Source organism: Balaenoptera musculus, chromosome 1 (assembly GCF_009873245.2).
Source record: "Balaenoptera musculus isolate JJ_BM4_2016_0621 chromosome 1, mBalMus1.pri.v3, whole genome shotgun sequence".
NCBI classification, from domain to species: Eukaryota; Metazoa; Chordata; class Mammalia; order Artiodactyla; family Balaenopteridae; genus Balaenoptera; species Balaenoptera musculus.
This window is the reverse complement of record NC_045785.1, coordinates 12,326,292-12,353,953: the sequence shown is the minus strand read 5'-3', so window position 1 is coordinate 12,353,953 and position 27,662 is coordinate 12,326,292. Positions and strand designations below refer to the sequence as shown.

Below are 27,662 nucleotides of genomic sequence, written 5' to 3'. Positions count from 1 at the left end.
CCCTTCTCGCCGGGTGCCAGCCCGGCCCCTTTAAAGACATTCCTGAGGGCGTGGCTTCGTTGACGTCAGCGCGGGGCATGAATGAACAGGAGCCGGTTCTCACTCAACTTCCATTAAGCACTCGGGGCAGAAGTTACGCGCAGGCGGCAGGAGGGAGACGGACATCGAGGCCTGCGCGCGGGCGTGCGGGAGCCGGGCACGGAGAATCGGGCTGAGAGCGAGGAGCGCGGCATGGAGCGTCTGGCACCCCGCGCCTGCCTCGCCCTCCTGTGGGGCTGCCTGCTGGCCGCGGCTGCCGCGGCGCAGGGCAAGGAAGGTGAGTGTGCGCGCCGGCGGCCACCCGGCCCGACCCAGCCGCGGCGGCCGGACCCCCGGACCCCCGCTCCTCCCGGAGCCAGGCGCTCCTGGACGCGCGCAACTTTGGAAACTGACCTGGCGCCGCCCAGTCCCGGAGTGCTGAGGTCGGGAGGACTTGCTGGCTGCGATCGGGATGAATCTGGGACACCCCCCCCACCGGGGGTTATAGGGGCTCCGGGGACTAAGAGGTTGGGGCCCGGGCGCGCGGGGTTCAGAGGCCGCAGAGAAGGGGACCCGGAACTCTACTCAATGCTCTGTGGTGACCTAAATGGAAGGAAATGTAAAAAAGAGGGGATATATGAACCTATAACCGATTCACTTTGCTGTACAGCAGAAAGTAACACAACATTGTAAAGCAACTATACTCCAATAAAAATTTAAAAAAAGAAAGAAAGAAAGAAAAGGAGGACTCAGGGCGGCCACACGGTTGCAGCCAGGGTGGCGGTTTCAGGAACGCGTCCCGGTGGGGGCTCGGGGTCCCTGGGAGAATGGGCTACCTGGGGGCCTTTCCGCCGGCTCAGCTTCACGGTGAATTCGCTAAGCTGCTTGCCCCGATTTTGTGGAGAAGGCGTTTCTGTGGAGGCCCCTCATTTTGGGGAGGGGTCTCTTCGACAGGCGAGGAGACAGACCCCTGCAGAAGCCCCAGCTCCCTGAGATTTTCTCCACGCCCCCTTATGCCTCCAGTCGGGCAGGAGAGCTTGCGGGGAGTTTCGGGCCAAGCTGTCCACGCACAGCCTTCCCTCCTTCCCTCCCCTGACTCCCAGGCTCGGGGGGCAGGCTCGGGGCCGCGAGCGTGGACAGGAAGTCCCAAAGTCAAGCGTTCTGAGCAAGGGGTGACTCAGAACGAGGAAATGCGGCAGGTGGGGGCGCGGCCTCCCAAGGTGTGGAGCCGTCACCCCAGGGCCACCAGGGAGTCCGGGCACCCGGGGGTGGGGGACTGCATCACCCACCCCCGCCCCGGCGCTCCCGCTGCCGCGCTGGGCGAGGGGCCGCGGACTTTGCCCTGGGCGGGGCGGGTGGTGGGTGGGGACGTTGCCCCTCGGCTAGGGTCGCGGAGAGGATGGGGGCTCTTGCCCTTGGCCGAGGACCTTCCTGTCCACCCAGCCGAGGCCGGTTTCAGTTTCCGACTGAGAACGAGTTTTGCCCGCTCTCCGGGGCCGAGGGAGGTTTCCGCAGGCTCCACCAGGGGGAAGTGCGGAGGAAGCCCTGGCCCGGTGAGAAGTTTCCTTGAGCCTTGCCTTCCTTTTCCGCCTCCCAAACTGGGGTTGGAGGTTTTGCTGTTCCAAGTTGGGAGGAAAAGAGGCCAGAGCTGGAACTCTTGGAGGGTGGAGGCGGGGGTGGCATCCTGTCGCCGTCCCTGAATCACTCAGGGTTTCTAGTCCCAATGTGCTGGAGGAGTGGGCGGCAGGGATTTCTGTGATCCTCAATAACCGCCCCCCCCCCCCCCCCGCTTTTCGTCCTCCCCCTTCCTGGGGGATTGCGGTTGGAGAGAACGGGAGAGACAGCTGGATTCACTACAGGCCTTTCTTGAAGGCTGCCCGTGGCGGGTGGGGGGATTAGGCAGGAGGGATGCTACTGGGCGATTGTTGTGCTGCAGGCTTGTCCTTGTGCCCCTCTGCCGAGCCCTCCCCAGCCTAGATGACTAGTGCCCCCCCATGGAACGGGGGAGGAAAAGGACAGGGGAACATTCTTCCTTAGGCTTCAAGAGTCCCTGTGAAGGACTCCCTAAGGAGGTGTGCCTGTAGTGGGGGTTTGGGGAATGATGGCCCAGCTGCCGGGATTCTGGCTGGATGTGCTGGATCTGCCTGGGGCTGGGTTTCGGGGTGCAGAGACGCAAGTCCCTTCAACCCTTCACCCAGGCTGCTCTTCGCTTCCCTTCTCCTTCCCCGTGAGTGGAGGAGCCAGGCTGCCTTGGGAGACCCAGATGGAGCCTGTTAAATTCTCAACAGCCACTGAATCTGTCCTCCTTTTACAGATGGGGAAACAGGGAGGCCCAAGCCCTCCCTCAGTAGGGCCCTCTGTATAGGGAGGGTTAGGTCTGAGCATCTGGCTTCTTGGGCTGCCAGAGCCCAGGGCCGCCGCACCCGGTTGTGTGGTGTGTTTTTCTGAGAAGTGAGAATAGCTGGGCAGGGGTGCAGGGCTTGCTGACTTGGGGTGCAGCTGGGAGGTGGGCTGGAGAGCACTCAGGAGGCCTGGAAAGTCCTTGGCTTCTTGATTCCGTAAGAGCCCAATGTGCCCTCTGTCCCCTTCCCTTTTTCTTCTTCATTCTTCCCCCTCCCCGCCCCCCAGCCCCCTGCCTCCCTGCTTCTTTAGGAATTAGCTGGTCTTGGTTCAGTAGGGATGGGGGGAGCAGGGAGGTGACACTAGGGGAGTGGGTGGTCGCACTGCCTTTGAGTAAAGAGCCCTAAAATAATATGGACCCAGAAGGATGACATTTATGATGGAACTTCAGACTGAGAAGGAGGTTTTCCTGGGGGTGGGAGGAGGGACAGGGGGCTCCTGGATGAGCCCTGCTTAGCCCAGGCTTCTCAGTGAAGGCTTTGGGGCCAGCCGAGGGGCTGTTGGCCCCCGCCCCTTCCAGGGGAGCAGGAGCCTCAGACCCTGGAAGCCGCACCCGTGCGTCAGGGTGGAGGGACCCGGGCTGGGCGCCTGTTCCTGGTGATCGGTTCTAGGGAATTTCCCTGGGAGGGGGCTCCTTCCTGTGTGAAGGCTTCTTTTCTTCTCCGATGAGCCCTGTGATATTTCTAGAGCCAGGTCTGGGTCTGGAAGGGCAACGAGCTCTGGCAGGGGTGGTGGGGGTCCCTCCGTGCCAGGTTAACCCTTCAGAGCCTAGGAGCCATGAGCCCCCTTCCCCAGGGGCGCAGACTGCAGCTTCCCACCCCTCTAAGGAAGGGGAATGTGCAGGACCTTGAGGAACACTCACCTTTGTCCGCCTACATACCCAGCTGGAGCCAGGAGCCCCCAGATTCCTTCCTGTGTAGCCAGAACATTCCATTTGCTAGTGGGGTTAGTGAGTTTTCCAAGCCTGAGCCTTGGGCATGTCCGAACAAATCCCTGCCCCTACCCACCCCCCAGCCACCCTCCCCTGTCCCCTCAGCCTTGGGGCCGGTGCCACATCGGATTTCCTCTCCCTGTCTGGGCTGTGAGGCCCTTCCTAGAGAGACTTGGCCCGGGTCAGCAGCGGTCAGGTGGCAGTGCTTCATCCCCAGGCCTGGGGGCCTTCAGCCCAGGGGAGCAGGGCAGTCTGTCCTCAGGAAAGGGTTTCTCAGACTCTACCCAGGCCCCTCTCCCCCTCCCCTCCCCATCTCTCTAAATCAGGCCCATCTCCGCCTGCCCGGGATTCCACCCTTAGAGTCATTCTTCCAGGCCTAGGCCTTGAGGAATGCACCTTCTTGAGGCCGTATTCCTCATGCTCCAGAGTCCAAAGGAAGTAAGCACTTGGTCCCTTCCCCCCTCCACCTTAGGGCTTTACTCTCGGAATCCAGGGACCTTGTGTAGGGTCCATGCCTCAGTTTCTCCAATCTCGTTGTCCTCCAGGGAGGGTAGCTTCTATTGGCAGCTACCTGGACCTTACTTGGAAATGGAGGAGGGGGCCATAATGGGGTCTTGGGTCTTGGGTCTTGGCTGTAGCCCCTGAGCCTGGCAGAACCCGGGGTGGACCAGTGGGAGGTGTCCAAGGGGAGGGCTGGATCTAGGGAAGCCCCTGGCAATGTGTCCTTCCCTCAGGCTCCAGATGCCTCTCTGGGGATAGTGTGGTCCTGGCACCTGGTTCCTCTGGGCCTGGAAGTCCCCTTTAAGGGTTTCCATCCCCGGTCCCCTAGCACCCCTGGCAGGGCAGTGGCCAGGGTGTGAGGGACGGGGGCAGCGGGAGCGATTTTCCCAGGGAGGGGACCTCGCCAGCTGTGTGTATCTTTGGGTCCCTCCTAAAGGCCCCTATGGGTTCAGGGCTTTATCCTGCCGGCTCTGTGGCTTTTGTGGTGGGAAGATGGGTTTCCAGACACCCCCCACCGATCCTGCTCCCCTCCCTGGAGCTGTTCCCACCTGTGAACAGCTCTCTCCTCTTGGAGGGCCGTGAGACATGTGTGTACATACGTGTGCTGCATAGGCATGTGCTACGTGGCCTGGGTGGGGCTGAGGGTGTTTTGTGCTGTATGTGTGTGGAGGGGACGTGGCAGGAGCGGACCAGAGTGCCTCCAAGGCCCACGTGCATGTGAAGTGCTGCGGAGGGGCCCCGTTTCAGGAAGCAGATGGGGCAGCGTGGTGTCACTTAATAGCCCTGCTCACCCCAGCTCTCTACCCAGCTGTTGTTCCCCTGCTGGGCCGAGCTCTGTCCTGCTCTGCCCAGCTGGGGGCTGCTGAGGGGGCGGCGTGGGCTGGGAGACATGAGGCCTCACCCAACCTGCTCTGTGACTTTGACTAGGTCCCATCCCTTGCCTGGAGCTCTGCTTCCCTGTTTCTGGAGAGACGGGTCTCTTGGACATGGTGACCCTGTGTGGTGGGGTCTCTCTCTGAGGGCTGAGGAAGCCTTCAAGGCTTCTTGGGACTCCTGGGGGACTCTCACCTTTTCCACCACGGCCTGACCCCTGAAGATACCCCCAAGCTCACCCAGTGCCCTCTCTCATCTCTTCCAGTCGTCCTGTTGGACTTTGCTGCAGCTAAAGGGGAACTCGGCTGGCTCACACACCCATATGGCAAAGGGGTAAGCCTTCAGGGTGCGGGTGTGGGCATGAGGAAGCTGAGACCCAGGGAGGATGGGGCCTGGTCCAGATCAAACAGCTCAGCCAGGGTTCAAACTCAGGTTCCTGCTTCTCACACCAACTGGGCAGGCTGGGGTTGGAAGGTGGGGAAGGGGCCCGAGAGGTGGAAAGAGCTGGGGAGACAGCTGAAGGCCCTAGCAGAGCAGGACCCTTGCTTGGATGCCCCAGAAGGCTGATGGTCAAGAGGGATCCCCTCTCGCTCCCTTCATTCCCCTCTTGGGTGGGAAGGGGTTAAAGGCTCCCCCTACCTTTGAGGTCCCAGCCCAGGAAGTGAGGGGTGAGGAAGAGACAGGGAATGTGGGCTCCCAGGTCCCCACAGCCCCGGGAAACCAGATCAGGTTCCTTCCTGCTGGGCCCTCTCCCTGCTCCTCCAGCTGTTGTTTCCCTTTCCTGCTCGGGGTTGAGTTTGTTTTGCCTCCTTCCCACCCAAGTTCATTCCCTCCCCCTCCCTCTGCCCTGCCCTGCTGTGACCTGGACTGGTGGGCAAGACCCCAGGGTCCTCCCCCTGGCTTTGCCTGTGCCTACTGTGTGGCCTTGGGGAGGATACTGCTGCTCTCTGGGCCTCAGTTTTCCCCTTGTTGAATTTGTTCTGGGGCCTTAGCTGGGGAGAGCGGTGTCTCCAGGGGGATAGCTGGGGACAGTTTCTATTGCTGGCCAGATCTGCGGAGTCAGGCACTAGTCCCTGGTCACCTTAGCTCCGAGGAGGCCTGGAGTTTAACTCTAGTGGATTTCCAGGATCCTGGAATGTTCAGCTGGGAGAGAACACAGATCACCTAATGCAACCCAGTCATTATATAGAGTGGGAAACTGAGGCCCAAGGGCATCTGAGGCCCGTGTGACACAATGCAGCCCAGGTCTTTTTCCTTGGCCCCTTCTGGTTTTTTCATTCATTTGCTCATTCATTCAACAAATACTTTCCTGAGTACCTACTCCATTTCAGGTAGGCCCTGGGGATACAGAAATGAACTAGATGCAGTCTCTGCCCTAAGGAGCTCAGAATCTCGTGTGGGAGCCAGGTGTAGTTGTCACCACTTAGGTGCTAAGATAACAGAGACTGTGGGAGCCAGGGGGAAGCACTTGCCCCAATCTTGGCCCAACCTGGGAAGTCTTCCTGGAGGAGGCTGAGCAATGTTCTGAGGAGTGATGGGGGATCATCCATTGTTTCTGACTTAACCTCTTCCCCGCCACTCACACACATCTACACAGTGAATTATAATGATAATAATAATAGGGATAATAATGATAATGTTACCCGCTGCCTCGTATGACTGTCACCCACGCCAGGCAATGTGCTCAGCATTCGATAGACATTCTGTCATTTATCTTCACAGCAGTTCTGTGAGGTAGTTCTTGCCCCCATTGTACAATGGGGACTTTGAGGCCCAGACCATTTAAGTGATCTGCCTGAGGTCACATGGGACCCCCAGCCTCCACCCTCAGCTCACTGTCTAATATACGGGTTCATCACTGCAACACTGGGGTCAGGGACACCAGGGGGTCAGATCCAGCTCAGCCACTTGTAGTGTGTGACGGTGACTTGAAGCCCCTCCCTGGGCCTCAATTTCCTTCCCTGTAGAATGAGGACAGCAGGAGCCATAGAGCAGCCTCCTGATGCCCAGCTCTGCCACCTGGGCAATGCCTCTGGGCCTCAGTTTCCCCCAGGCACCTGCCCACACTAACCTGTCGGCCCCGTGCAGTGGGACCTCATGCAGAACATCATGGACGACATGCCCATCTACATGTACTCCGTGTGCAACGTGGTGGCCGGCGACCAGGACAACTGGCTCCGTACCAACTGGGTATACCGCGGTGAGGCCGAGCGCATCTTCATCGAGCTCAAGTTCACCGTGCGTGACTGCAATAGCTTCCCTGGGGGCGCCAGCTCCTGCAAGGAAACCTTCAACCTCTACTACGCCGAGTCTGACGTGGACTATGGCACCAACTTCCAGAAGCGCCAGTTCACCAAGATTGACACTATCGCGCCCGACGAGATCACGGTCAGCAGCGACTTCGAAGCACGCCACGTGAAGCTGAACGTGGAGGAACGCTCCGTGGGGCCGCTCAGCCGCAAGGGCTTCTACCTGGCCTTTCAGGACATTGGTGCCTGCGTGGCGCTGCTCTCTGTCCGCGTCTACTACAAGAAGTGTCCCGAGAAGCTGCAGGGCCTGGCCCACTTCCCCGAGACCATCGCGGGCTCCGACGCGCCCTCCCTGGCCACCGTGGCTGGCACCTGCGTGGACCACGCTGTAGTGCCGCCCGGGGGTGAAGAGCCCCGCATGCACTGTGCAGTGGATGGCGAATGGCTGGTGCCCATCGGCGAGTGCCTGTGCCAAGCAGGCTACGAGAAGGTGGAGGACGCCTGCCAGGGTGAGTGACGGCGCTGGGGTGGCAGAGAAAGGGGGTACTGGGGTGGAGGCTGTGGTCCGGGATCTGGTCTCAGCTCTGGGATGTGGGGATCTTGGTAAGGTTGTCCCTGCTCAGACATGGAGTGGTTCTGTTAGTGAAAATCTCGGAGGCTTCCTGGCCTTATGATTGGATTCACTCATTCACCGAGAAGGAATACATTGAGAAACAGTATGGAGGTTATGAGTGAAGACTCTCGGAAAGAATACCTGGGTTCAAATCCCAGGTCTACATTTAGCTGTGTGACTTTAAGCCAGTCCCTTAACCTCTCTGTGCCCGGGTTTCCTCATCTGTAAAATGGAGATGAACATAGTGCCCATCTTGTAGGGTTGTTATGATAATCAAATGACTTAATACTTGTAAAGTTCTTAGGTCAGTGTCTGACACATAAGCGTTTTTTTTTTGTTATTTTTGATTCATCCCACAAGTATATCTTGAGTATCTATTATATACCAGCACTGTGGGCACATAGCACAGTCCCAGGAGCTAGTACCATCTCTGTTAACTCCCTGTGTGACTTTAAGCAAGTCACTTAACCTCTCTGGGTCTCAGGCTCCTCTTTTGTACATGGAAGTGAGTGAATTGAACCCAGGATTCGCATCCCCTGGCTGCACATGACAGTCACCTGGGGAGCTTTTTGAAAAATGCCTTCGTGGAGGGGATACTCAGGATCTGCCCTCCCTACCTGACCCTCCCCAGGGCCATAGCCTCAGATCCTCCCATTGGGGCTTCTACTGATGACAGACTGAGCCCAGAGAGGGGGCCAATTAAATCAGACTCTCTCTGGGAACAGGGCCTGGGCATTAGTGAGCTCACACTGGGAGGCTGTGGCTTGGCCCGGCCAGGACCTGTGACAGCGGAAAGCTCTAGAGCAACGTGGAGTTTTTCAATGGGTGACTTTTTCTGGAAATGGCTGTGGGGCAGGGCATTTGTGAGATGTAGGCTGACCTTTGGAAAGCCAGCTCATCCCCTCTCTCTGGGAGCTTCTTTGCTGAGATAAGCAGGGTGTTGAGAAATTGGGGGGTTAGGCCCTATAGCTATACATACCGACTGAGTGACCTTCAGTAAATCTCTCTCCATCTCTGGCCTCAGGCTTCTTGTCCGTAAGACAAGAAGTTCAACTATACTAGCAGACTGTATACTTGGTTTTTAGCCATGGATCCTGCAACCCGTGAAAGGGTTTCAGGTGTTGGAGGAGCCTGAAGCCCTTTCTCACGGGCTCCACTTGCCTCTTAAAACAAATCCTCAGAACCCTGCTTAACACAGTCTGCAAACTCCTGAATGAGACGTCCCCTCAGAGCCTTTCTGTGCCTGTGGTGCAGTCTCTGCTCTGGCCCTTCCCACCACCCTGTTGTCCTCCCAGCTCTCCTCTGCTCTTCGGGCGGCCCCTGCTTTAGGGGACCTCAAGTGCACACTCCCAGTTTCAGACAATGACTGGGGGGGTTGCGAGGGAGCCCAGTGGGTTGAGCAGACTCCTCCCACATGACATCCTCACACAGGAATGCAGGGGTGGGGGGTGAGGGGCAGCTGAAAACTTTCCACAGGCTGGTGATTCAGGCCCTGCAGAGATAAGTGGACAGTTGAGGTTGGGGAGGGGTGTCTCTCTCCAGGAAGGGGGGCAGGCTTCCCTCCCCAGGAAGTGGGGGGTCAGGGCCTCGCAGGCTTTGTTTGTGAAGAGTTGAGCCACCCCAGGGTAGGGAGGACGGTTTCCAGGAGCGAAATCTTTGACTTTGCTTGTGAGACCCTCTCCACTGCCGGCCACCTGTTGCCTTGGTTTTTCCTCCTTAGGATCCCTCTCCCAAAATTCCCTTCAACGTGGTTTAGGGACCCTCTGTGTGGTTGGGAACCCCCAGCCTGGCTACTCTTTATCTCTCCAGACCTTCCCCAGCACACCTGACTGGGATGCCAGTGGAGATAATAACAGTAATTCCCGTAGAAAAGTGCTCTTCAAAAAAAAAAAAAAAAAAGAAAGAAAAGAAAAGAAAAGTGCTCTTCCAGGGCAGGCACGAGACGAGCTCGGCAAGCGCTTTATCTGGCTGTTCCTGCTGAATCTGCACCACCTTTCGTGAGAGGCAGGGACTGTTATCAGTCCCACTTAACAGACAGGAAACTGAGGCTCAGAGAGGTGAAGAGACTTGCCTGGAGTCACACAGCTAAGATTTAGTTGCATCAGGATTGAATCTAGGCGATGCAGCAGCGTCCAAGCTGGAGGATGGGTCAGGAAACGGGGCGGGAAATGACCAGTTCCTTTGGAATCCCTGACTCAGCTCCTGGCCCTGGGACAGACTCTCAGGGCAGGCCCGGGATGGTGGGTCCTGGCGCAGGATGTGAGGTGGTTGAGGGGCTCTTACTGAGCATGTTAAGGGAGAAATGGAGAGAGATTCAGGGTCTGCCCCCCCCTCCCCCCGCCTCACCCTCCACGGGGCCATGGACCCAGATTCTCCCATTGTGGCTTTTGTTGATGACAAACCAAGCCCAGAGAGCGCGCTGGGCAGGCCAAGGTCACCCAGCACCTGGTCCAGGTTATTCCCAGCATTTGTTTCTCCTGAGAGTTCTTTCCCCAGGAAGCTCGCAGCTCAAGAAAGGGTTAAATGGACAACGGAAGAGAGGCACCTCCCAGGTGCTGTGCGGACAGGTGGGCACGCTGCCCAGAGAGCTCTTGTGAGCTATGTCAGGAATGAGCCAGCTTCCCTCCAGCTCCGCCCCCCCCACCCCACCCTCCCTCCCCAGGCCTGCCTAGGGGACAGTGGAGTCACTCAGGCTGACCGTCATCTCCCCTGGGGCGGCTTTGTCTCCCTGTTTGTCTCTGCTTCCTGTGCTGGCATCGGCAGCTGAGCTGGTGGGGCCCCGGCTAGCGCCTCAGCGGTGGGGACTGCCGGCCAGGTGAGCAGGTGGCCAGCGGCTTTGGCCAGAGGCTCAGCCCAGCAGCTGGGAGGCCAGAGCTGGAGGTGGGGCTGCAGGGTCAGGAATTCCCTCCTTGGAGGCTCCTGCTCCCTCCAGGGGCTCAGCCCCTCGCTCCTGCAGCTTCTCTGTCTCCCCCAGTTCATGGACACCTCATCCCACGCTGAGCATTTCCCAAGCGAGGTTTCCTTCTGTCTTCACAAACAACCCAGAGAACCTGAGGACTTTATCCTCATTTTACAGATGAGGAAACTGAGGCCCAGAAAAAGGAAACAGTGACCAAAAGAGCTGGGGCCTGGCATGGGGAGAGCTGTCCCCAGGTGCCCCTGGCATATATCTTTCTACCCACAAGCTGTGTGACCTTGGTGAGTCCCCTCTGGACCTCATTCTCCCCACCTGTAAAATGGGTAGGTTGGAGCCTTGCTGACTTAGCGATCAGAGCCTACCTCCTGTGACTTTCTGCCGTGGTTCCTTTTGAGAACCTGGGTTGCTCTGGCAAGCTGCAGACTGGGTGACCTCACTGTGTGTGCAAGGAGCCGGGGCCTAGTGCTGGCATCCTGAGTGGCCCAGGCCTCTCCCAGGGTCCAGAGTTGAAGGGGAGGAGCTGGTTGAGGTGGTCCTTAGGCAGGGTGTCCCTGAGCCATGGCAGGGGCTGTTGGCAGTCGGGACAGGGCTGATCCCCAGGCGGGGAACTATGAGCTGTGACTCTTGGGCTTGTCCCCTCCCTGGGGAGTGCCACCGGGCCTTATTTCTGTGGAGTTTCCTCTGGCCTGAATTGGGGGTTGGGGGTGGCAGCTCCCACCTCTGTGCCCGGCTCACCCTGCCCTCAGCTCACACTGGGGGCAAATTCAGACGCTGGCAGCTCCATGGGGCGGCCCCTCCCTCCCTCACTGAGGTGAGTGAGTCCCCAGAACGGAAGGAAGGAGGAAGGGAAAGCAAACAGAAGATAAAAGGCTGGTGGTAGGGAGACAGCGGGAAGCAGAGGCTGTGCTTATCACAGCTTGGTCGAGGAATGCGCACAAAGATAATTCCCCAGGGTGTGTGGGAAAAGGGCAAGGTGCTAGCAGCAACTGGGCCACTGGGACAACTGCTTCCGTGGGGGCAACAGGGCCTGCTGGGGACTGAGAAGCTGCCGGGGTCTGGAGTTATCAGTTCCCCTCATTTGCAGGGTCAGTAACTTACGGGGTCGCCTTTTGCTGCCCGTCAGGGCACCTGACAAAGTCCAGGCTTCGCATCCTTGGGCTGAGGGGGTGCATGTGGTCGTCAGCTGGGCATGGCTTGGGGAGGTGACTGGCTGCAGGGAATTGTCACTGCGACCTCTTGACCCTGTGACCTCGCCACCGCCAGCCCGGGAGGTTGTTGGGCCTTGGGGGAGGGGCTCTGCCAGGGGCTGGATTTGCGTCATGCCAGAGGGTGTATGTCCCTGAGTCACACCCCATGCTGCCACCTGAGGGGCGGGCATCGGGAACTGGAAAAGCTGGGGTGCAGCCCTGGGTGCAGCCACCATGCCCCAGTTCCCCTGCTCGGAGTGGCCCGGGCCTGCCAGGCGACCGGGGTCAGAGGAGTCCTCCACAGGTGTGTCAGAGTCAGCCTCCAGTGCCAGGCAGGTGGTGTCCCGGTGCACCGTCCCCGCAGGGTCTCCCTGGGGACTGAAACGCCGCTCATTTCTGTGGCCCTAGAGCTCGTGTTTAATGAGCACGTGGGTTTTGTCTTTACTCACATATTCATTCATCCATCCAGTCAGCAAACACTAGCTGAGCACCTACTGCATGCCAGACCCTGTGCTGGGGCACGGGACACAGATAATTCTTGCTCCCCACGAGCTGCCAGTCTCATAGAGGATCCTAATATGTGCAGAAATCATTTCCAATGAAGCATGAAAGCCAGGCTGTGAATTCCCCTGGAGCAGAAACAGTGTTTATCTTGCCATGGTCTCCCAGCACCCAGCACTGTGCCAGACACGTAGGAAACGCTCAATTTCTATTTGGTAAACATAAGATTGAGTAATAGATGCCCTAATGGTTAGAAGGGGACCAGAAATTGGGCAGTCTGGGAGGGCTGCGTAGAAGAGCTCAAGCTGGGTATTGAAGGATGCATAGGAGTTTGCTGGTTGGCGAAGGGACCATGGGTATTTTGTGTATGTGAGTATGTTTGAGAATGTGTGAACACCAAAAGTGTGACCCCTGTCCCTACTTGCCTGCCCAGCATGCCAGGAAATCCAACCACGCTAAGTCAGGAAGACACAGGGGCCTGCTGGTGTCAGACACATGATCTCTGGGGCCCCTGAGCATGGGCACACTCTGGCAGGGCCCTGGGAAGGCCCCTTGAAATTCTGTGGTTGGAGGAGGGGGCACCACATTCTCGTCAGGCAAGTACATGCCTTGTTGGTGCTGCCTCTCCACTGTAATATCTGGCACATCCGCAGCGGAAATCTCTCCAAATTCCCTCTTTCCTGCCGGCAGCAGGCGGGCCACCCCCGGGCTCTGGGACCAAAGAATGGAACCCGCCTCTTCCCCCACTTCCACCTCTTGGCATAGGGCTGGAGGCTGGGGAGCAACCACGTGGTGGGGAGTGGGGACATTGTGGGTTTTGCAGGTGGCTAAAACCTTGTGGGGGCTCGTGGTCCCTCCTGAGCCTGAGAGCCTGAGCGGGGAAGATGTGATCGTGTTCTAGGGGCCCCTGAGCACCCCTACTCAGTGGGGCCTGGACCACCTGGAGCCAGCACTTACCCAGAGTGTAAGCCCCTTGGGCAGACAAGTCAGGGCATTTGGGGGAATTGAGATCCCAGGATAAACATAGCCCAGCTTTCTGAAGTCTCATTTTTACTCGAAGATTTGGGGGAGGAGAGAGCTATTTTTGTATTGTAACAGATAAGTTATGAGGAGGAATGCAAAATACACATGGATTTCTTAAATACAATAGGAGACTTGAAAGACCTTTGGGCCTTGAAGGAGGCCACGTTGGCGGCCCCAACAAACCTCCACCCACCCCCCCGGGCTTGATTCTAGTCTTTTCTCCCCATAGGACATAAATGTGCCCAGTATGAGAAGACGTATGTTAAGAGGTGGCACAGCCCCTCGCCCCGCCCCCCAGCTGCTCTGAAATTAGTCTTGGGATTTTCTGGCTGTTGAAGCGGGTCACACCTCCTCTCCTCTCTCTTCGGGCTTGTTTCAGAACATTGATTTCTCTTTGCTCCAAACTGAAATGTTTGTGAGAAAGGGGGGAGGTTCGAGTTCAGGCATCCTGGGTTTAGGTTTTGGGTTCGTGTCTTAGGAGCTTGTTGACCTTGGCCAAGTTCTTTTGCCTCTCTGAGCATCCGTTTCCTCACCTCCAAAGTGGAATGAATGATAACAGTGCCTAGTATAACAGACTTATTGTGAGGACTAAATGAATGTCAAGTGCGTGGCCCAGGAACTGCACACAGCAACTGCTGAATCAGTGGTTGCTGTTTGTAACTGGGGCTTCAGGCTCTGCACAGAGCAGGAGTCGGGTCCCAGGTCCCTTCTGTCCTGGACAAGCCCCCTTCCCTGCAGCATGTGCCTGAGCTCTTTCAGGGCCTGTGCTGACATTCTGAAGTGGCAGGACAGGCAGAGGAGGTGAGAGAGACTTCTGGGATGGTCCCCCTGGGGCCTCCAGCAAGCAGTCATTAACGGGAAGTCACTATCCAAGACCTTAGGAACTGGGTGTCCTTTGAGTCCTGTCCCTTGACTCCCCACCTCTGCTGGCATAGAGGACTAAAGGAGGGAGGCTGTCCACAAGTTTTTCTTGATAGCGTAGATCTGACTGTGCCATTATTCTCTACATCAAACCTTCAGTGGCTCTCACTGCCCCCAGGCTAAAGTCCTTTACCTGGCATTAAAGGCCTTCCTCAATCTGGTCCCTGGAGATGGCTCAGCTTTATTGCCTGCCGCTCCCCTGATTTCCGACCACAAAGGCACTCGTACTTCCTGTGTTAGTCTTGCTCTTTCTCACCCCCAACTCCTCCTCCCAGTATTTCTGCCCTGCTGAACTCCTACTCGGCCTCTAAACCCCAGCTGAAATAGCTCCTCTATGACTCCACAAACCTCTAGCCAAGGTTGTCTCTACCCCCTGAGCCCTTTGCCCACCCCTTTATTTATTTATTTATTTTACCTTTTTATTTTCTATTGGAGTATAGCCGATTAACAGTGTTGTGATAGTTTCAGGTGCACAGCAAAGCGACTCAGCCATACGTATACATGTATCCATTCTCCCCCAAACTCCCCTCCCATCCAGGCTGCCACATAACATTGAGCAGAGTTCCCTGTGCTATACAGTAGGTCCTTGTTGCGCACCCCTTTATGGTGGACATTGTCACGTGCTCCTGCTCCCAGAGGTCAGGGGCTTTGTCTCATCTCGAGGTCCATGCACTGGGCTGGACGCAGAGTTGAGGATCAGTGTTTGATGAACGTGACACTGAGGCTGGAGGTATCTCAGGACCCTCTCCAGAGTAAGCTGAGGGCGGGAACGATAATTGTAGGGTTGGGTAAGGGGTCCCTGGGTGACCCCACCCCATCTTGGCCACTTCAGCAGCTGCCCAGTCCCTGGACAGCCCTGCACAGTGTCTGGGTAGCTTCCTGTCTGTGGGACCAGGAAAGGGCTTGGGGCAGGGGCAGGATAGGGTGGTGGGAGGAAGGAGCCTCTGGAATCAGGTGTCCGAGCCCCGCCCGGCCTGGCCAGGACAGGACCTGCCACCGGGGGAGGGAGAGCTGCTTCCTGGCCGCGCTTGTGAGTGGCGGAAATGACTGGGTCCCTGAAAGCAGGTCCAGAGAAAATGCTGGGGGCCTGGCCTTTCCTGCCTCCTGGTCAGCCAGCCCCGGAACAGGAAAGCGGTCAGGTCCCAGGGTGGGGGGAACACCTGCAGAGGTGGCATCCTGATGCCCCTGTCTGATCTGTTAGTCAGCAAACACAAATGGCGAAGAAGAAGCAGACACTGCCCTGGGCAGCTCGCAGTTCAGGTGGGGACCTGCCAGGCTGGTCCACACAGACTAAAGGAGATAAGGCAGGTGGGCAGCATGCTCTGTCCAATGCTGAGCCGGCTATGAGATAGGATTCTTAGGAAGCTGGAAGGTGAGATGTGGGCCTTGAATGCCAGGCTCAGGGGCATGGAGCTTCTTGCAAGAGCCACTGGGGAGGGCTGCAAAGGTTTGGAGCAGGAGGGCAAGGCACTTCGTGGGTGCCTGGCCTGAGCTATGTGCTTAGCATGCATTTTCTCATCCTAAGACATTTTACCAATGACAAAACAGGCCCATAGAGGTTTAGTGACTTGCCAGGGGTCCCAGGGCCAGGGAGTGAAAAGTCGCTGGGGGTGAGAACAGGCTGAGCTGACGTCTGTCCCTGTGCCTGCCAGCCTGCTCGCCGGGGTTCTTCAAGTCCGAGGCATCCGAGAGCCCCTGTCTGGAGTGCCCCCAACACACCCTGCCATCCTCCGAGGGGGCCACCGCCTGCGAGTGTGAGGAAGGCTACTTCCGGGCCCCGCAGGACCCACTGTCACTGCCCTGCACACGTGAGTCTCACAGCGGGTCAAGGAGGGGTGACAGAGCTGGGCGTGGTGATGTTGACGTGTCCAGGCCTACCGGGATCCGAGCTCTGCCCTCTGCCCTCTGCACAGGCCCGCCCTCTGCCCCGCACTACCTCACGGCTGTGGGCATGGGCGCCAAAGTGGAGCTGCGCTGGACGCCCCCTCAGGACAACGGGGGCCGCGAGGACATCACCTACAGTGTCACCTGCGAGCAGTGCTGGCCCGAGTCAGGCGAGTGCGGGCCCTGCGAGGCCAGCGTGAGCTACTCGGAGCCACCGCACGGGCTGACCCGCACCAGCGTGACAGTCAGTGACCTGGAGCCCCACATGAACTACACCTTTGCCGTAGAGGCCCGCAACGGCGTCTCGGACCTGGTGGCCAGCCGTAGCTTCCTCACTGCCAGCGTCAGCATCAACCAGACAGGTGAGGGCCCAGGGGTGGCAGCTGTACCCTTGGGGCCCGCCCAGGTGGGGCTTCATGAGGATGACCACTCAGGGTTTGGCTAGGTTCAGAGAGAGACAGCAGCAAGTGGTTAAAGGCACAGTCCCTGTAATCACTTCCAAGCTCTGTGACTGTGGGCAGGTTACTTAACCTCTCTGAGCCCCAGTTACCTCACCTGTAAAATGGGCGTTCTAGGGCTTTTGAGAGGATTTAATAAACTCTTGTATATAAGGCTCTTAGAACAGTGCCTGGTCCATAGAGAGGTTATAGCAAGAGTCAGATATTGTTTTGTTTTTATTATTTATGCACTCATAAGTACGCACAGGGTACCCCCGATGTGCCAGCCTGTGGTGGGGCCCAGCCTGGGGCTTTGTGCTCTGGAGCTGGAAGTTGAGAATCCCAGGTCGGGATCTAAGGAGCCTGGGCTGTGGATGGGAATGCGTCTGGGTGCATCCCCACTACTCCGCTTCCCCCGCGTGGCTTTTCACACCCCTCCCCTCCCCCCACCGTCCTGCCCAGAGCCCCCCAAGGTGAAGCTGGAGGACCGCAGCACCACCTCACTGAGCGTCTCTTGGAGCATCCCTCCACCACAGCAGAGCCGCGTGTGGAAGTACGAGGTCACCTACCGCAAGAAGGTAACTCTCAAAGGGTTGGGGCTGTCCCCGCTGGGCTTCGAGCAGAGGACCAGCTGGTCACATAGACGCTCACTGCACAACACAGCCATCTGAAGAAGCGCTGTTCTGCAGATGAGGAAACTGGGGTCTGGGGTCTTCCTGAGAGTTGCCTCTCCCAGGCCAGCCCAGCAGAGATTTGTGGGAAAGAAGACATAGTGTTCTGGAATCCCCAGAAGAGATAGTCTTGGGTGGTGGGGAGCCAGGTCTTGGGGATCAGACAGACCTGGGTTTGAGTCCTGGGTCACGCATTTGCTGGTTATGACCTGGAGTGAGTCGCTTCACTTCTCTGAGCCTCAGCTTCCTCCTCTGTAAGGAGAGCATCGAGGTTGCTAACGTAGCTTGTCACCTTGCTAAGCTGGGGTTGCTCTCTGGTGGGCTAAGCTGATGGTCCTGCCCTCACTGTCTGTCCCTCCACCCGCCAAACACCCACAGGGGGACTCCAACAGCTACAACGTGCGCCGCACTGAAGGCTTCTCCGTGACCCTGGATGACCTGGCTCCGGACACCATCTACCTGGTCCAGGTGCAGGCGCTGACGCAGGAGGGCCAGGGTGCTGGCAGCAAGGTGCACGAGTTCCAGACGCTGTGTGAGTCGGGGACCAGGGTGTGGGCCAGGCCAGAGTCCTGAAACAACCGGGACATCGTGGGCAGAGGGAATGGCTCAAAGAACTTAGAAGTGTCCCCTTCCTGGTCGGCCAGGGCCTAGGACAGCCCAGTGTGGGTCGGCCCCAAGTCTGGGGAGGGGGCAGAATTGAGGGCTGGGGGTGTGGGAACCAGCTGTGTATCCAGGGCAGTGTTGTGAGAAAGAAGGATGTGGGCTCTGGTATCGGTGGGCCCAGTTCAAATCCTGCATCGTGGAGAGTCCCACACACCTGAGACTACCTGCTGTATTCCCTGGGGAAGCCCTCTCATTTGCCATCTATGAAATGGGAATAAATATCCTCATGGACCATCACTAGTAAAGGCACCCGGCAGGTGTCTTGGGGCCCTAATATACAACTGGGGGTATTACCATGATTTGAAGTGTGGGGGGCTCCCTTGTCATCTGCTGGTCTCTCACTGGCAGCCACGGAAGGATCTAGCAACATGGCAGTGATTGGTGGCGTGGCCGTTGGTGTGGTCTTGCTTCTGGTGCTGGCAGGAATTGGCTTCTTCATCCACCGCAGGTTCGTTGGAGCCTACGCCCCGGCTCCCCAAGGGCTTAGGTGGGACACAAGGGCGGGAACCTCAGTTTCCTGTATGGGAGATGGGGCTGATAGGAATCTAGTCCCTGCCTCCCGGGGGGCTGTAAAGATGTAATGATCTGTAAAGGGCTCAGCACAGCACCTGCGAGGCTCAGGGCATGGTGGTCATTATGACAGTGCGTCCACACTTCCTTGGGACACGCGGGCAGGAAGCTCTGGGGAGCTCTAATGAGGAGAGCCTTCATTACAGCCACTTAAGGGGCCATTACGGGGTGTAGATCCCAAGGAGTGAGCCCGGCTTGCTCATTTCCTCTCCCCCTGGCCTTCCCCATGCCCTCTGCCTGACTCAGCAGAGGGCTGAGCACACCAGGCCCGCACGCCGGACCAGAGTCGGGTCAGGAAGCTCCCCGGCTGGGGCGGGTCACTGACCTCCCTGCGTGTTTGGTTTCCCATGGGGTCTCTCAGGAGGAAGAGCCTGCGGATGCGCCAGTCCTCGGAAGACGTTTACTTTTCCAAGTCAGGTGAGATGCAGCACCGCCTCCATGCCTGGCCTGCTGTCCCCACGGGCCTCCCCAGCTCTGTGGTAGAGATGGGGGCAGCCAGGGCACTCCCTGGGTGCCCTCGGGCAGCTCAGAGGGCTGAGCCAGAAGCTCCTGAGGCGTCCGGACTGTTGCCTACTCCCCCTCCTCCTCCTCCAAGGCAGCCCCTTGTAGGGACCCCTCCCCTCCCCAAACTGTCTATGACCCTGCCCTTCCTTCCCCTCCCAGAACAACTGAAGCCCCTGAAGACATACGTGGACCCACACACATACGAGGACCCCAACCAGGCTGTGCTCAAGTTCACCACCGAGATCCATCCGTCCTGTGTCACACGGCAGAAGGTGATCGGAGCAGGTGAGGTTAAGCGCTGGCCGAGGGGCCCGGTACGGGTTGGGAGCACCCGACGCCCGGGCTGACTGTGGTGTGTCTCCCACGTCGCCCGCCTGCAGGAGAGTTTGGGGAGGTGTACAAGGGCACGCTGAAGGTGTCGGGCAAGAAGGAGGTACCCGTGGCCATCAAGACGCTGAAAGCTGGCTACACAGAGAAGCAGCGGGTGGACTTTCTCAGCGAGGCCAGCATCATGGGCCAGTTCAGCCACCACAACATCATCCGCCTGGAGGGCGTTGTCTCCAAGTGTGAGGCCCGGCTCCAGAGTGGGGTGTGGGGGACCCACGCGGGGAATGGGGGGGACTGCCCCCCGGGGCCTCTGATAGAGCCTCTGTTCATAGATGTGCCCACCCCAGCCCCGCCTGTGCCTCTTCCCTCCACCCATGGCCATCCCCTCACACCTGTGCTCACCCCTGCAGACAAGCCCATGATGATCATCACCGAATACATGGAGAATGGGGCTCTGGACAAGTTCCTTCGGGTGAGGACGTGGGCCGGGGTGGGCCGGGATCTGTGGCCGGCGCTTAGGGGCCCTGGTGGGCACGGGGCTGGCTGGCAGCTGAGGGCCTGTGCTCTGGCAGGAGAAGGATGGCGAGTTCAGCGTGCTGCAGCTGGTGGGCATGCTGCGGGGCATCGCGGCCGGCATGAAGTACCTGGCCAACATGAATTACGTCCACCGCGACCTGGCTGCCCGCAACATCCTCGTCAACTGCAACCTGGTCTGCAAGGTGTCTGACTTCGGCCTGTCCCGTGTGCTGGAGGATGACCCCGAGGCCACCTACACCACCAGTGTAAGGGCTGGGGCGGCTGTCACCTGGGATGGGGGCCTCAAGGTGAAGCAGCCTTCGCTCTGCTCCGGGGTCCTCTCCCCTACACACCTGGGGCGTGGGCCTCAGGAGGCAAGAATGCCTCTGGGGAGCATGGAGGAAGGGCCCTGACTGCGATCGTCCTGGGGGTGGCCTAAGGGACAGTAGTGACTGGCCAGGTCCCCGCAGGGTGGCAAGATCCCGATCCGCTGGACGGCTCCAGAGGCCATCTCCTACCGCAAGTTCACCTCTGCCAGTGACGTGTGGAGCTATGGCATCGTCATGTGGGAGGTGATGACCTACGGCGAGCGGCCCTACTGGGAGCTGTCGAACCACGAGGTAGGCCCCCTCGCCCTGCCCAGCCCTATCCGGATTTGAACTGAAACCCTTTACTCATTCTCGAACCCCAGGGGCTGCGCAGAGAAGAGTTTTAGGGGCTAATCTTCATCTGGTACAGCCCTTCATTGGTTCGTTCAGTGAATGTTTATTGAGGGCCTACCATGTGTCAGGCCTTGTGCTAAGCTTCAGACCCAGTCCCTGCTTACACTCAGCGGAAGGACGAGGAAAGAAGTAGTGGGTGTGGGGGAAGTGTGTGCGTGCATGCATGTGTGTATCTGTGTGTGTGTGTGTGTTTGTGTGTTTGTGTGTGTGTGTGTGTGTGCACAAGTGCCTGGTGCCTCATGCAGCCTGGAGGCCTGGAAGGCTTCCCAGAGGAGGCCACATCTCAGCTAGGACTACGGCACAATAAAGCAGCAGCCAGGTGAAGACATGGAGGGGGAAGAGCGCTCTGGCTAAAGGGAGCAGAGTGTATAGGCGCCCAGAGACCTCAGGGAGGCTGGTTGCAGGGCACAGAGCATGGCTGCTGCCCGGGGTACCCTGTGAGGGAACGAAGTCAGGAGACCCTTCCTCCTCTGGAGACACCCTCTTAGCACTCGTCCTTTGTGTAGCGCTGAAGGTTGTGTGTCGTGCTCAAGGAAGGGGGCCCAACCCCTCTGTTTCGGGGGCTCCCCTTCTCTCCTCTGCCAACCCCTGTGTATGGGGGAGTTTGAGGGCTGTGAAGGCACCCCTGACCATCCTGCTCGCCCCCTCCCCCAGGTGATGAAGGCCATTAATGATGGCTTCCGGCTTCCCACACCCATGGACTGCCCCTCCGCCATCTACCAGCTCATGATGCAGTGCTGGCAGCAGGAGCGCGCCCGCCGCCCCAAGTTCGCCGACATTGTCAGCATCCTGGACAAGCTCATCCGAGCCCCCGAATCCCTCAAGACCCTGGCTGACTTTGACCCCCGGTGGGTTCCATACCCTCTGTCCAGGGTGGCCCCCAGTTTTACTCCTGAGCCACTTCAGCGTAATGGACAGCCAGGGGTGGTGGGCAAGGGGCTCAGAAGTTACACGTGGGCTTTACTTAGACTGGACCGGCTTGGCTCAGGTGGCACTAACGGAACCAATCAGCATATACGGTAAACGTGCCAGCGCGGCACTCAGCGCTTAATGTGTTTTAACTCATTTAAACAACTTAGGAGTTGGGTCGTGTAATCATCCCCCGTTTGTAGATGAGGAAACAGACGTAGGGCAATTAAGTGTCTTATGTGCCGGCAAGTGGCCAGGCTGGGTCTGTGACTCTGAAAACCTGACTCTCTTAACATTTGGTTATTTTGTAGTAACTGGTGGTGGTATCGTCAGTAGAAGCAGAGGGGCAGCAGGAGCTATAAACACTGAGTGCTCCCGACACATCAGGCAGACTCCCGGAAGCCTACCTGACTTGGCTGCCCCGTTGCCCAGATGAGGAAACCCAGGCACAGGGCAGCTGAGTGAATTGCCGGGGTTAGGGAGCAGCATCATGGGCAAGGTGCTGCAGCCCCTCACTCGCGGGCCGGTATCTCCTGTTTCAGGGTGTCCATCCGGCTGCCCAGCACCAGCGGCTCAGAGGGTGTGCCCTTCCGCACGGTGTCCGAGTGGCTGGAATCCATCAAGATGCAGCAGTACACTGAGCACTTCCTGGCGGCCGGCTACACGGCCATTGAGAAGGTGGTGCAGATGACCAACGAGTGAGTCTGCGCTCAGGTCCCACCCGCGCCTGCCCTCTCCCGCCTCCTGCCTCCCCAGGCTGCCTCTGGCTCCACCACCCATCTGCTCTTCTCTCTACCTTCCCAACGCTCCCCTCTCTTCTCTTTCTCTCTCCTTCTCTTTTGGGGAGAGTGGCTTTGCAGGAAGGGCAGAACCAGGCTGGCAGCCAGCAATTCTGGTCACTTACTCGTGGCTCCGTCCTCTTCCTACATCTTTTTTCCACAGCGAGAAAATAATAGTAATTGTGATCATAACCGTAGCATTTATCGTGGGGCTGTGCCAGCTCTGTGCCTGAGCACTTTGAACCAGCCCTCGTGATAACTTGGCAGGTGGTTCCCGTCAGTAGTCCCACTGGGCGGGTCAGAAACAGTACAGCCCAGGGTCCATGGCCATTTGGGGGATTCCAGCCCTGGTCAGTCAGGGTCCAGAGCTCAGGGACCATGGAGGTCATTAGTGGAGAAACGGAGGCTCAGAGAGGTTACATGGCTTACTCCAGGTCACACAGTTTGTAGCTGAGAGAAGAAAGGCTTCACTTCACAGCCATCACCTGGTTGAATTCCCTATTTGCCTTGTGAATAGGTGCTATTATTACTTCCCTATTTAAGTAGGGAAACTGAGGCTGAAAGGTTACATAGGTTGCCCGAGGTCACGCAGCCAGTTAGGGGCAGCGTTCCTCTCCAGGATGCTGAGAAGAAATGGGCAGAGCCCTTGGACTTTCCTGGCTGATGCCGAGGAGAGAGGGCACCAGGCCAACCCATCCCAGGCACCTCTCCCCGTGTGGTTGACTCAGCCCTGCGGTCCAGCTTGGCAAGAAGTGCCAGTTACCCCTTGCCCCGGCCCTGGGTTCTGCCTTTTGTCAGGCTGCCCCATGGGAGCTCTTCTCTCCTCCCAGCTCCAGCATCAGGGACCCTTCCCGGCATGGCCTTGGCATGGACACCTCCTCCCACCCCAGGAGGGAGAAGACATTAGCCTCTTAGCCTTTTGTGCTTCTAAAAATACTGTTAGTTCCCAATAGCCCAGCTTGTGTAAGGTCCAAGGTCATGGTGGGAATGAGCCTTGGGGCTGAGAGGTTTTGGGAATCACATGGGAAGGGATGACCCAGGCGTCCCACAGTTCTGGGTCACAGTTCTGGGATTTGGGCCTGTGTCTGAACGTTCTCCAAGGCCTCTGAAAACTGCTCAACTGGGCTTCTGACCTGCTGCTCAAGGCCTCTCAGACCAGGCCCCAGCCTGTCCCAGGGGAAGGCCAGGATGAAAGTCAGGCAGGGACAGAGCTGACCAGAGGGCGGCCCGGAAATGTGGAGAGAAGAGACGGGCCCCAGGGTATCTTTTGTTTCCAGCCAACTGCAGGGTCCAAAGCTTGGGCTCTGCAGTCACACCTGGGTTCGAGTCCCACACTGGCCACTCCCTAGCCGGTGGTTTTGGTCAAATTAGCTTCCATCTTTGAGCCTTGGTTTCTGTTTCCCCGTTGTGGGGATTGCATGGGTGTAATACAGATGATATGCCTGGTACACAGTAAGGGCTTAACCCACGTCGCTGTTCCCTTTTCCTCCATGCCCTTGCTTTCCACCCATAGCCCGTGGGCAAATACCAGGGTTCCTCGGCTCCCTCCTCTAACCTGGGAACCTGGAACAGCCCCCTTTGCCCCTCCAGGAGCTCCCACCGAGGACAGTACAGTTTCTCTTCTGGGTGAGCAGAGCTGAGGGCACGGAGAAGTGCATACAGGAAACACATGTTCGTGGAAGCTTCCCGAAATAGCCCGGGGTGCTCCTCGGCCAATTCCTTTCCCACGAGCAGGAGCAGGGACAGGGCTGTCTTGGATCGGTGGAGGGTGTGTGTGCTGTGTTTTGAAAAGGCCTGCATAAAGGCAGGAAGTCATTCCACGCTGCTTCTCCTCCCATCAGCTCCACTGGTGCTCAGATCTGGGGCCTGTGTGACTCACGCCACTGCCTCCTTCATTATTTCAATTAAATGAAAGAAAGGGGGGTCTCAAAGTGCTTTTTCACCCCGAGAGTTGTGTCTACACATGCTGTGGATCCCAGCGCGAGGCTCTGAGCCACTCTCAGAATTCAGCCCTTCTGGGATGGGGTCTGGGTTTCGGCTTCAATGCCCTTACCCCCGCCTTTGCCTCCCTGCTTCCTTTGCCCCCTCCCAGGGGGCTGGCTGCTTGGTTCCCTGTGGTCCCACAGTGGCCACCTTTTCTCGTCTTGAGCATTCACCGTGTTATTTTGGAGTCACTTGAGTTTCTAGCTAGAGTAGTGAGTGGTTCTAAATGTGTTTCGAGGAGCTAATGAAAGCAGTGGATGTTACACCCCAGAAAAATACCCAGTCCAACAAAAGGCCCGTCCAGAGTGCGAGGCTGTGGCGTACAGCGTCCTGAGAGGGCGTGGGGACACTGGCTGGTAGGTCTTCTGGTCTCCGAGTGCCCTCAGCACAGGCTTGGCTCTGATGGGATGTTTGCTGAGAGGATGAATGATCGGGCCACCTCTCCCTCCACTCTCCTTGCGCCAAGGGCCAGCGCACTGTCCGTGCTCACCGGGGAGGTTGTGGCCTTTGAATTCCCTCAGGCCGGGGCTGGCCTTGCGCGTGCTCAGGAAGAAGGTGGCCTCAGTCATGTGCTTCCCCACCCCTATGATGGGAGTTGATCCAAGGAAGTGACTGCCCTGGATCTCCGAGTGAGGAACTGAGGCTGGGGCAGGAACAGACTTGCAAGAGGCCGCGGGCATTGGCCGGTCTGGGAGCCTCATCCTGTGTGTGTCTCTGCTTATAGTTAGGAAATGAGGCAGGGAAGGTTTGGGGGGCTTTGTGTTGGAAGAGAATGGGGCTGGGGCAAGTGGCTTAGAAGCGTCTAATCAGAGCCTCCTATTTTATGTATAAAGAAACTGTGGCCCAAAGACAGGACAGGACCCACCCGAGGCTCTGGTGGAATCCAGGACTAGAATTCGGCCTCCTGCCTCCCAGCCCAGGACTTTTGCTCCTAGATGGACCTCAGAAGCACCCTCAGTTCCCGCCCTGTCAAGTTAACTTCACCAACCTGGGAGAGGGGCCCCAGGCAGCCTGGGCAATGGCTCAGTCGCCACTAAAGTATTCATTCATTCATTCATTCATTCAGCAGACACTCCTTGAGGGCCTACTGTTTACCAGGCCTATCCTGGACCTTGGGAGGGGCTGGGGGTGAGGGGATGAGCCTGGTGCACTAGGCCCGGCTGTTGCTCTGCTATAGCTAACATAACCCACTGGTCCTTAAACCATACATCAGGGTCTTTGGGATCTGATCAAATGCAGACTCCCTGCCCCACCTTCAGAACTTCAAAGTCAGTGAGTCTGGAGTTGGGCCCAGGATCCTGCCTTTTCAGTAAGTGCCTCCTTCCCTTCTGGTCCGAATACTTATCTGGGAGCCACACTTAGAGACCTACAGGTATGGGGAAAACAGTGCTTCTTTTCCAACACCCTCAACTGTATAGGTTAGAAATGGCACTGTAGTGTTAGGTTAGGAAGTTCTCCCAGATGTCTGACTTCTGGCCTTCCTGCTTCAATCCCTGAGTCACCCTCCCACACACCTGCTCTTCTGTGCTCAGCACTTCTCCAGGGACTCCCAGAGCCTGTGGGAAAGTCATGTCTCCGGAATTGCAAATAGGAGCTTGCACCATATAATTAGCTCCCTTTATAGCCAGGAGAGGGCCCATAAAAACCTGGGTGTTTTCATGGGTTTGGGCTGGTGGACGAGGATGGTGAAAGAGGAAACTCCCAGAGTAAGCAGTAAGGTCTGCTCCAGGGCTCCTGGAGTGTTAGTGGTTTTACAAGGGGATGGAGGGGCATGGAAAGGAGGGGCAGGGAAGGGCTATGGGCTCCTGGGTGTGTCTTTCTATCTGGTACTAATGCCGCCTTACCCCTCTGCCACCAGTATCCGGGATCTCCCACTTTCCAGTTAGGCACTGTTATCCCATTTTACAGGTGAGGAAATTGAGGTCTGTAAAGGGAAAACCCCTACCTCAGGGTAACCTAGTCACTGTATCTGGTCACCTGAAAGCCCCTCCTATTAGAGACCAGCAGAACTTTAACCTCTGATGGCCCCTCAGCAAGGATTTCCTGAGTCCTTCCTCCGTTATGAGAACTTGGAGGGAGTGGAGGTGAAATAAGGTGATGGCTGTGAAGAGACCTTGGGCAGAGAGCTTTGAGCGACACCCCCAGAGGGTCCCTGGCATCTGGTGATGGCATCAGTGCTGCCTGGGGAGGAGCCTTACCTGGGGACAGACCCCAGGGTGGGGGAGGGAAGCCTTTGTTCACAGCTGGCTTGATTCAGCTCCTCCACCTCTTAGCCTGGGTCACTTTGGGCAAGTCGCTTCACCTCTTTGAGCCTCAGTTTTCTAGTCTGCAAAATGGGGGCAAAAACAGCACCTACCATAGAGATTTGGTGCAGATTTGATTTAAAAAAAAAAACAAAGCTGCTCGCATTCAGCACTTCAATCATTTTCCAAATTTTGTCGGTGTCGGCAGGCTTTCAGGATAAAGATCCTCTCATCAGACCTCTGCCTTACGGGCTCTCTGCCCCCCAGGTGCCCAAGGCGCCCTCCCCGGTCCCTCCTCTCCCCCCTCACCGCCCTCCCATGGCTGCCCACCTCTCCAGAGCAAGCCCCTCACTCTCCTTCTCTCCCTCCCCCACACAGCGACATCAAGAGGATCGGGGTGCGGCTGCCCGGCCACCAGAAGCGCATTGCCTACAGCCTGCTGGGCCTCAAGGACCAGGTGAACACAGTGGGGATCCCCATCTGAGCCCTGACAGACCTCGTGACCCCCTCAGCTAAGAATACTTGAAGAAACAGACTGGCTTCCCTGCCAGCTCCGTGCTGGGCCACTAGGGACCTTATTTATTTCTAGTCGTTCTTTATTGATGCCACCCTGAGGGCTCTGCTGGGGGGTCTTGGACGATACCTTGGCCTGAGCTGAGGAGACGCTCAGGGACCTTGGGCAGGGGGGCCTCTTCACCTACAAAGGACAGACAGCCAAGCACTTAGCAGTCACCATCGTGTTCCCAGCATCCCCTGGGGCAGGAGCCCCGCCAAGGCCTTTGGACACACACGTGGGACATTGCTAAACTGACCTCCCCTTCGCCGTCTCAGGAGGTGGGGCGGTCAGCCTGCAGCGGTCACAGGAGCAGGGTACCTCACGAGAAGAGGACAAACAGCAAAGTCCGCTGGGCAAGACCCACAGTGGTTCTCCCGTCCCTCTAGTGCCTTCCTCAGCCCCCCAGGCCCCATCCTCAGCCCCCACGGGCCAAACTCTTGCTTCCTCGGGGCCCTCACAGGATGCTTGGTTGTGTGGAGGGTTTTTTTTTTTTTTAAATATATATTTTGTACTTTGTGGAGAGAATGTGTGTGTGACGGAGGCCCGGCTAGGACTGGGGACAGACAACGGCCTGTGTCAGACATTCCCAGGCTGGGGGCTGGCCCATCCGGCCTCTCACCCCTTTAGACAACATTTTCTACTCTGTCAGTATTAATGATTTTGTTCTGTTGGGTATTTTTTTTCGAACCTTAATTTATTATTATTTTTTTTATATTTATTGTTAGGAAATGACTTATTTCTGCTCTGAAATAAAGTTGCAGATT

The 27,662-nt window shown here is 57.7% G+C and overlaps 1 protein-coding gene across 8 annotated transcripts; it reads left to right on the top strand.

Annotated features, from left to right (window-relative positions):
- EPHA2 (EPH receptor A2) lies at positions 1–27,662 on the top strand. Of its 8 annotated transcripts, none has more exons than XM_036848763.1 (17): positions 35–316; positions 4,989–5,056; positions 6,812–7,481; positions 15,787–15,942; positions 16,048–16,380; positions 16,918–17,033; positions 17,505–17,658; positions 18,138–18,237; positions 18,721–18,776; positions 19,023–19,148; positions 19,244–19,429; positions 19,523–19,662; positions 19,763–19,972; positions 20,177–20,326; positions 21,083–21,276; positions 21,880–22,035; positions 26,721–27,662. In XM_036848763.1, the coding sequence occupies exons 1-17, from the start codon at positions 232–234 to the stop codon at positions 26,824–26,826; spliced, it is 3,006 nt and encodes a 1,001-aa protein (XP_036704658.1). In that variant the 5' UTR covers positions 35–231; the 3' UTR covers positions 26,827–27,662. The 8 variants fall into 8 exon arrangements, with proteins under 8 accessions (XP_036704695.1, XP_036704686.1, XP_036704649.1 ...); XM_036848783.1 differs by having other exon boundaries at positions 36–316; positions 19,601–19,662; XM_036848754.1 differs by having other exon boundaries at positions 27–316; positions 19,244–19,662.

What these genes read in the sequence shown, in the direction of transcription:
- EPHA2 (XM_036848754.1), top strand. Translation starts at nt 232, where the DNA reads ATGGAGCGTCTGGCACCCCGCGCCTGCCTCGCCCTCCTGTGGGGCTGC. An exon ending in AGGTCACCTACCGCAAGAAG is followed by an intron (nt 17,034 to 17,504) that starts GTAACTCTCAAA and finishes AAACACCCACAG; the next exon opens with GGGGACTCCAACAGCTACAA. An exon ending in CTGGCTGACTTTGACCCCCG is followed by an intron (nt 21,277 to 21,879) that starts GTGGGTTCCATA and finishes CTCCTGTTTCAG; the next exon opens with GGTGTCCATCCGGCTGCCCA.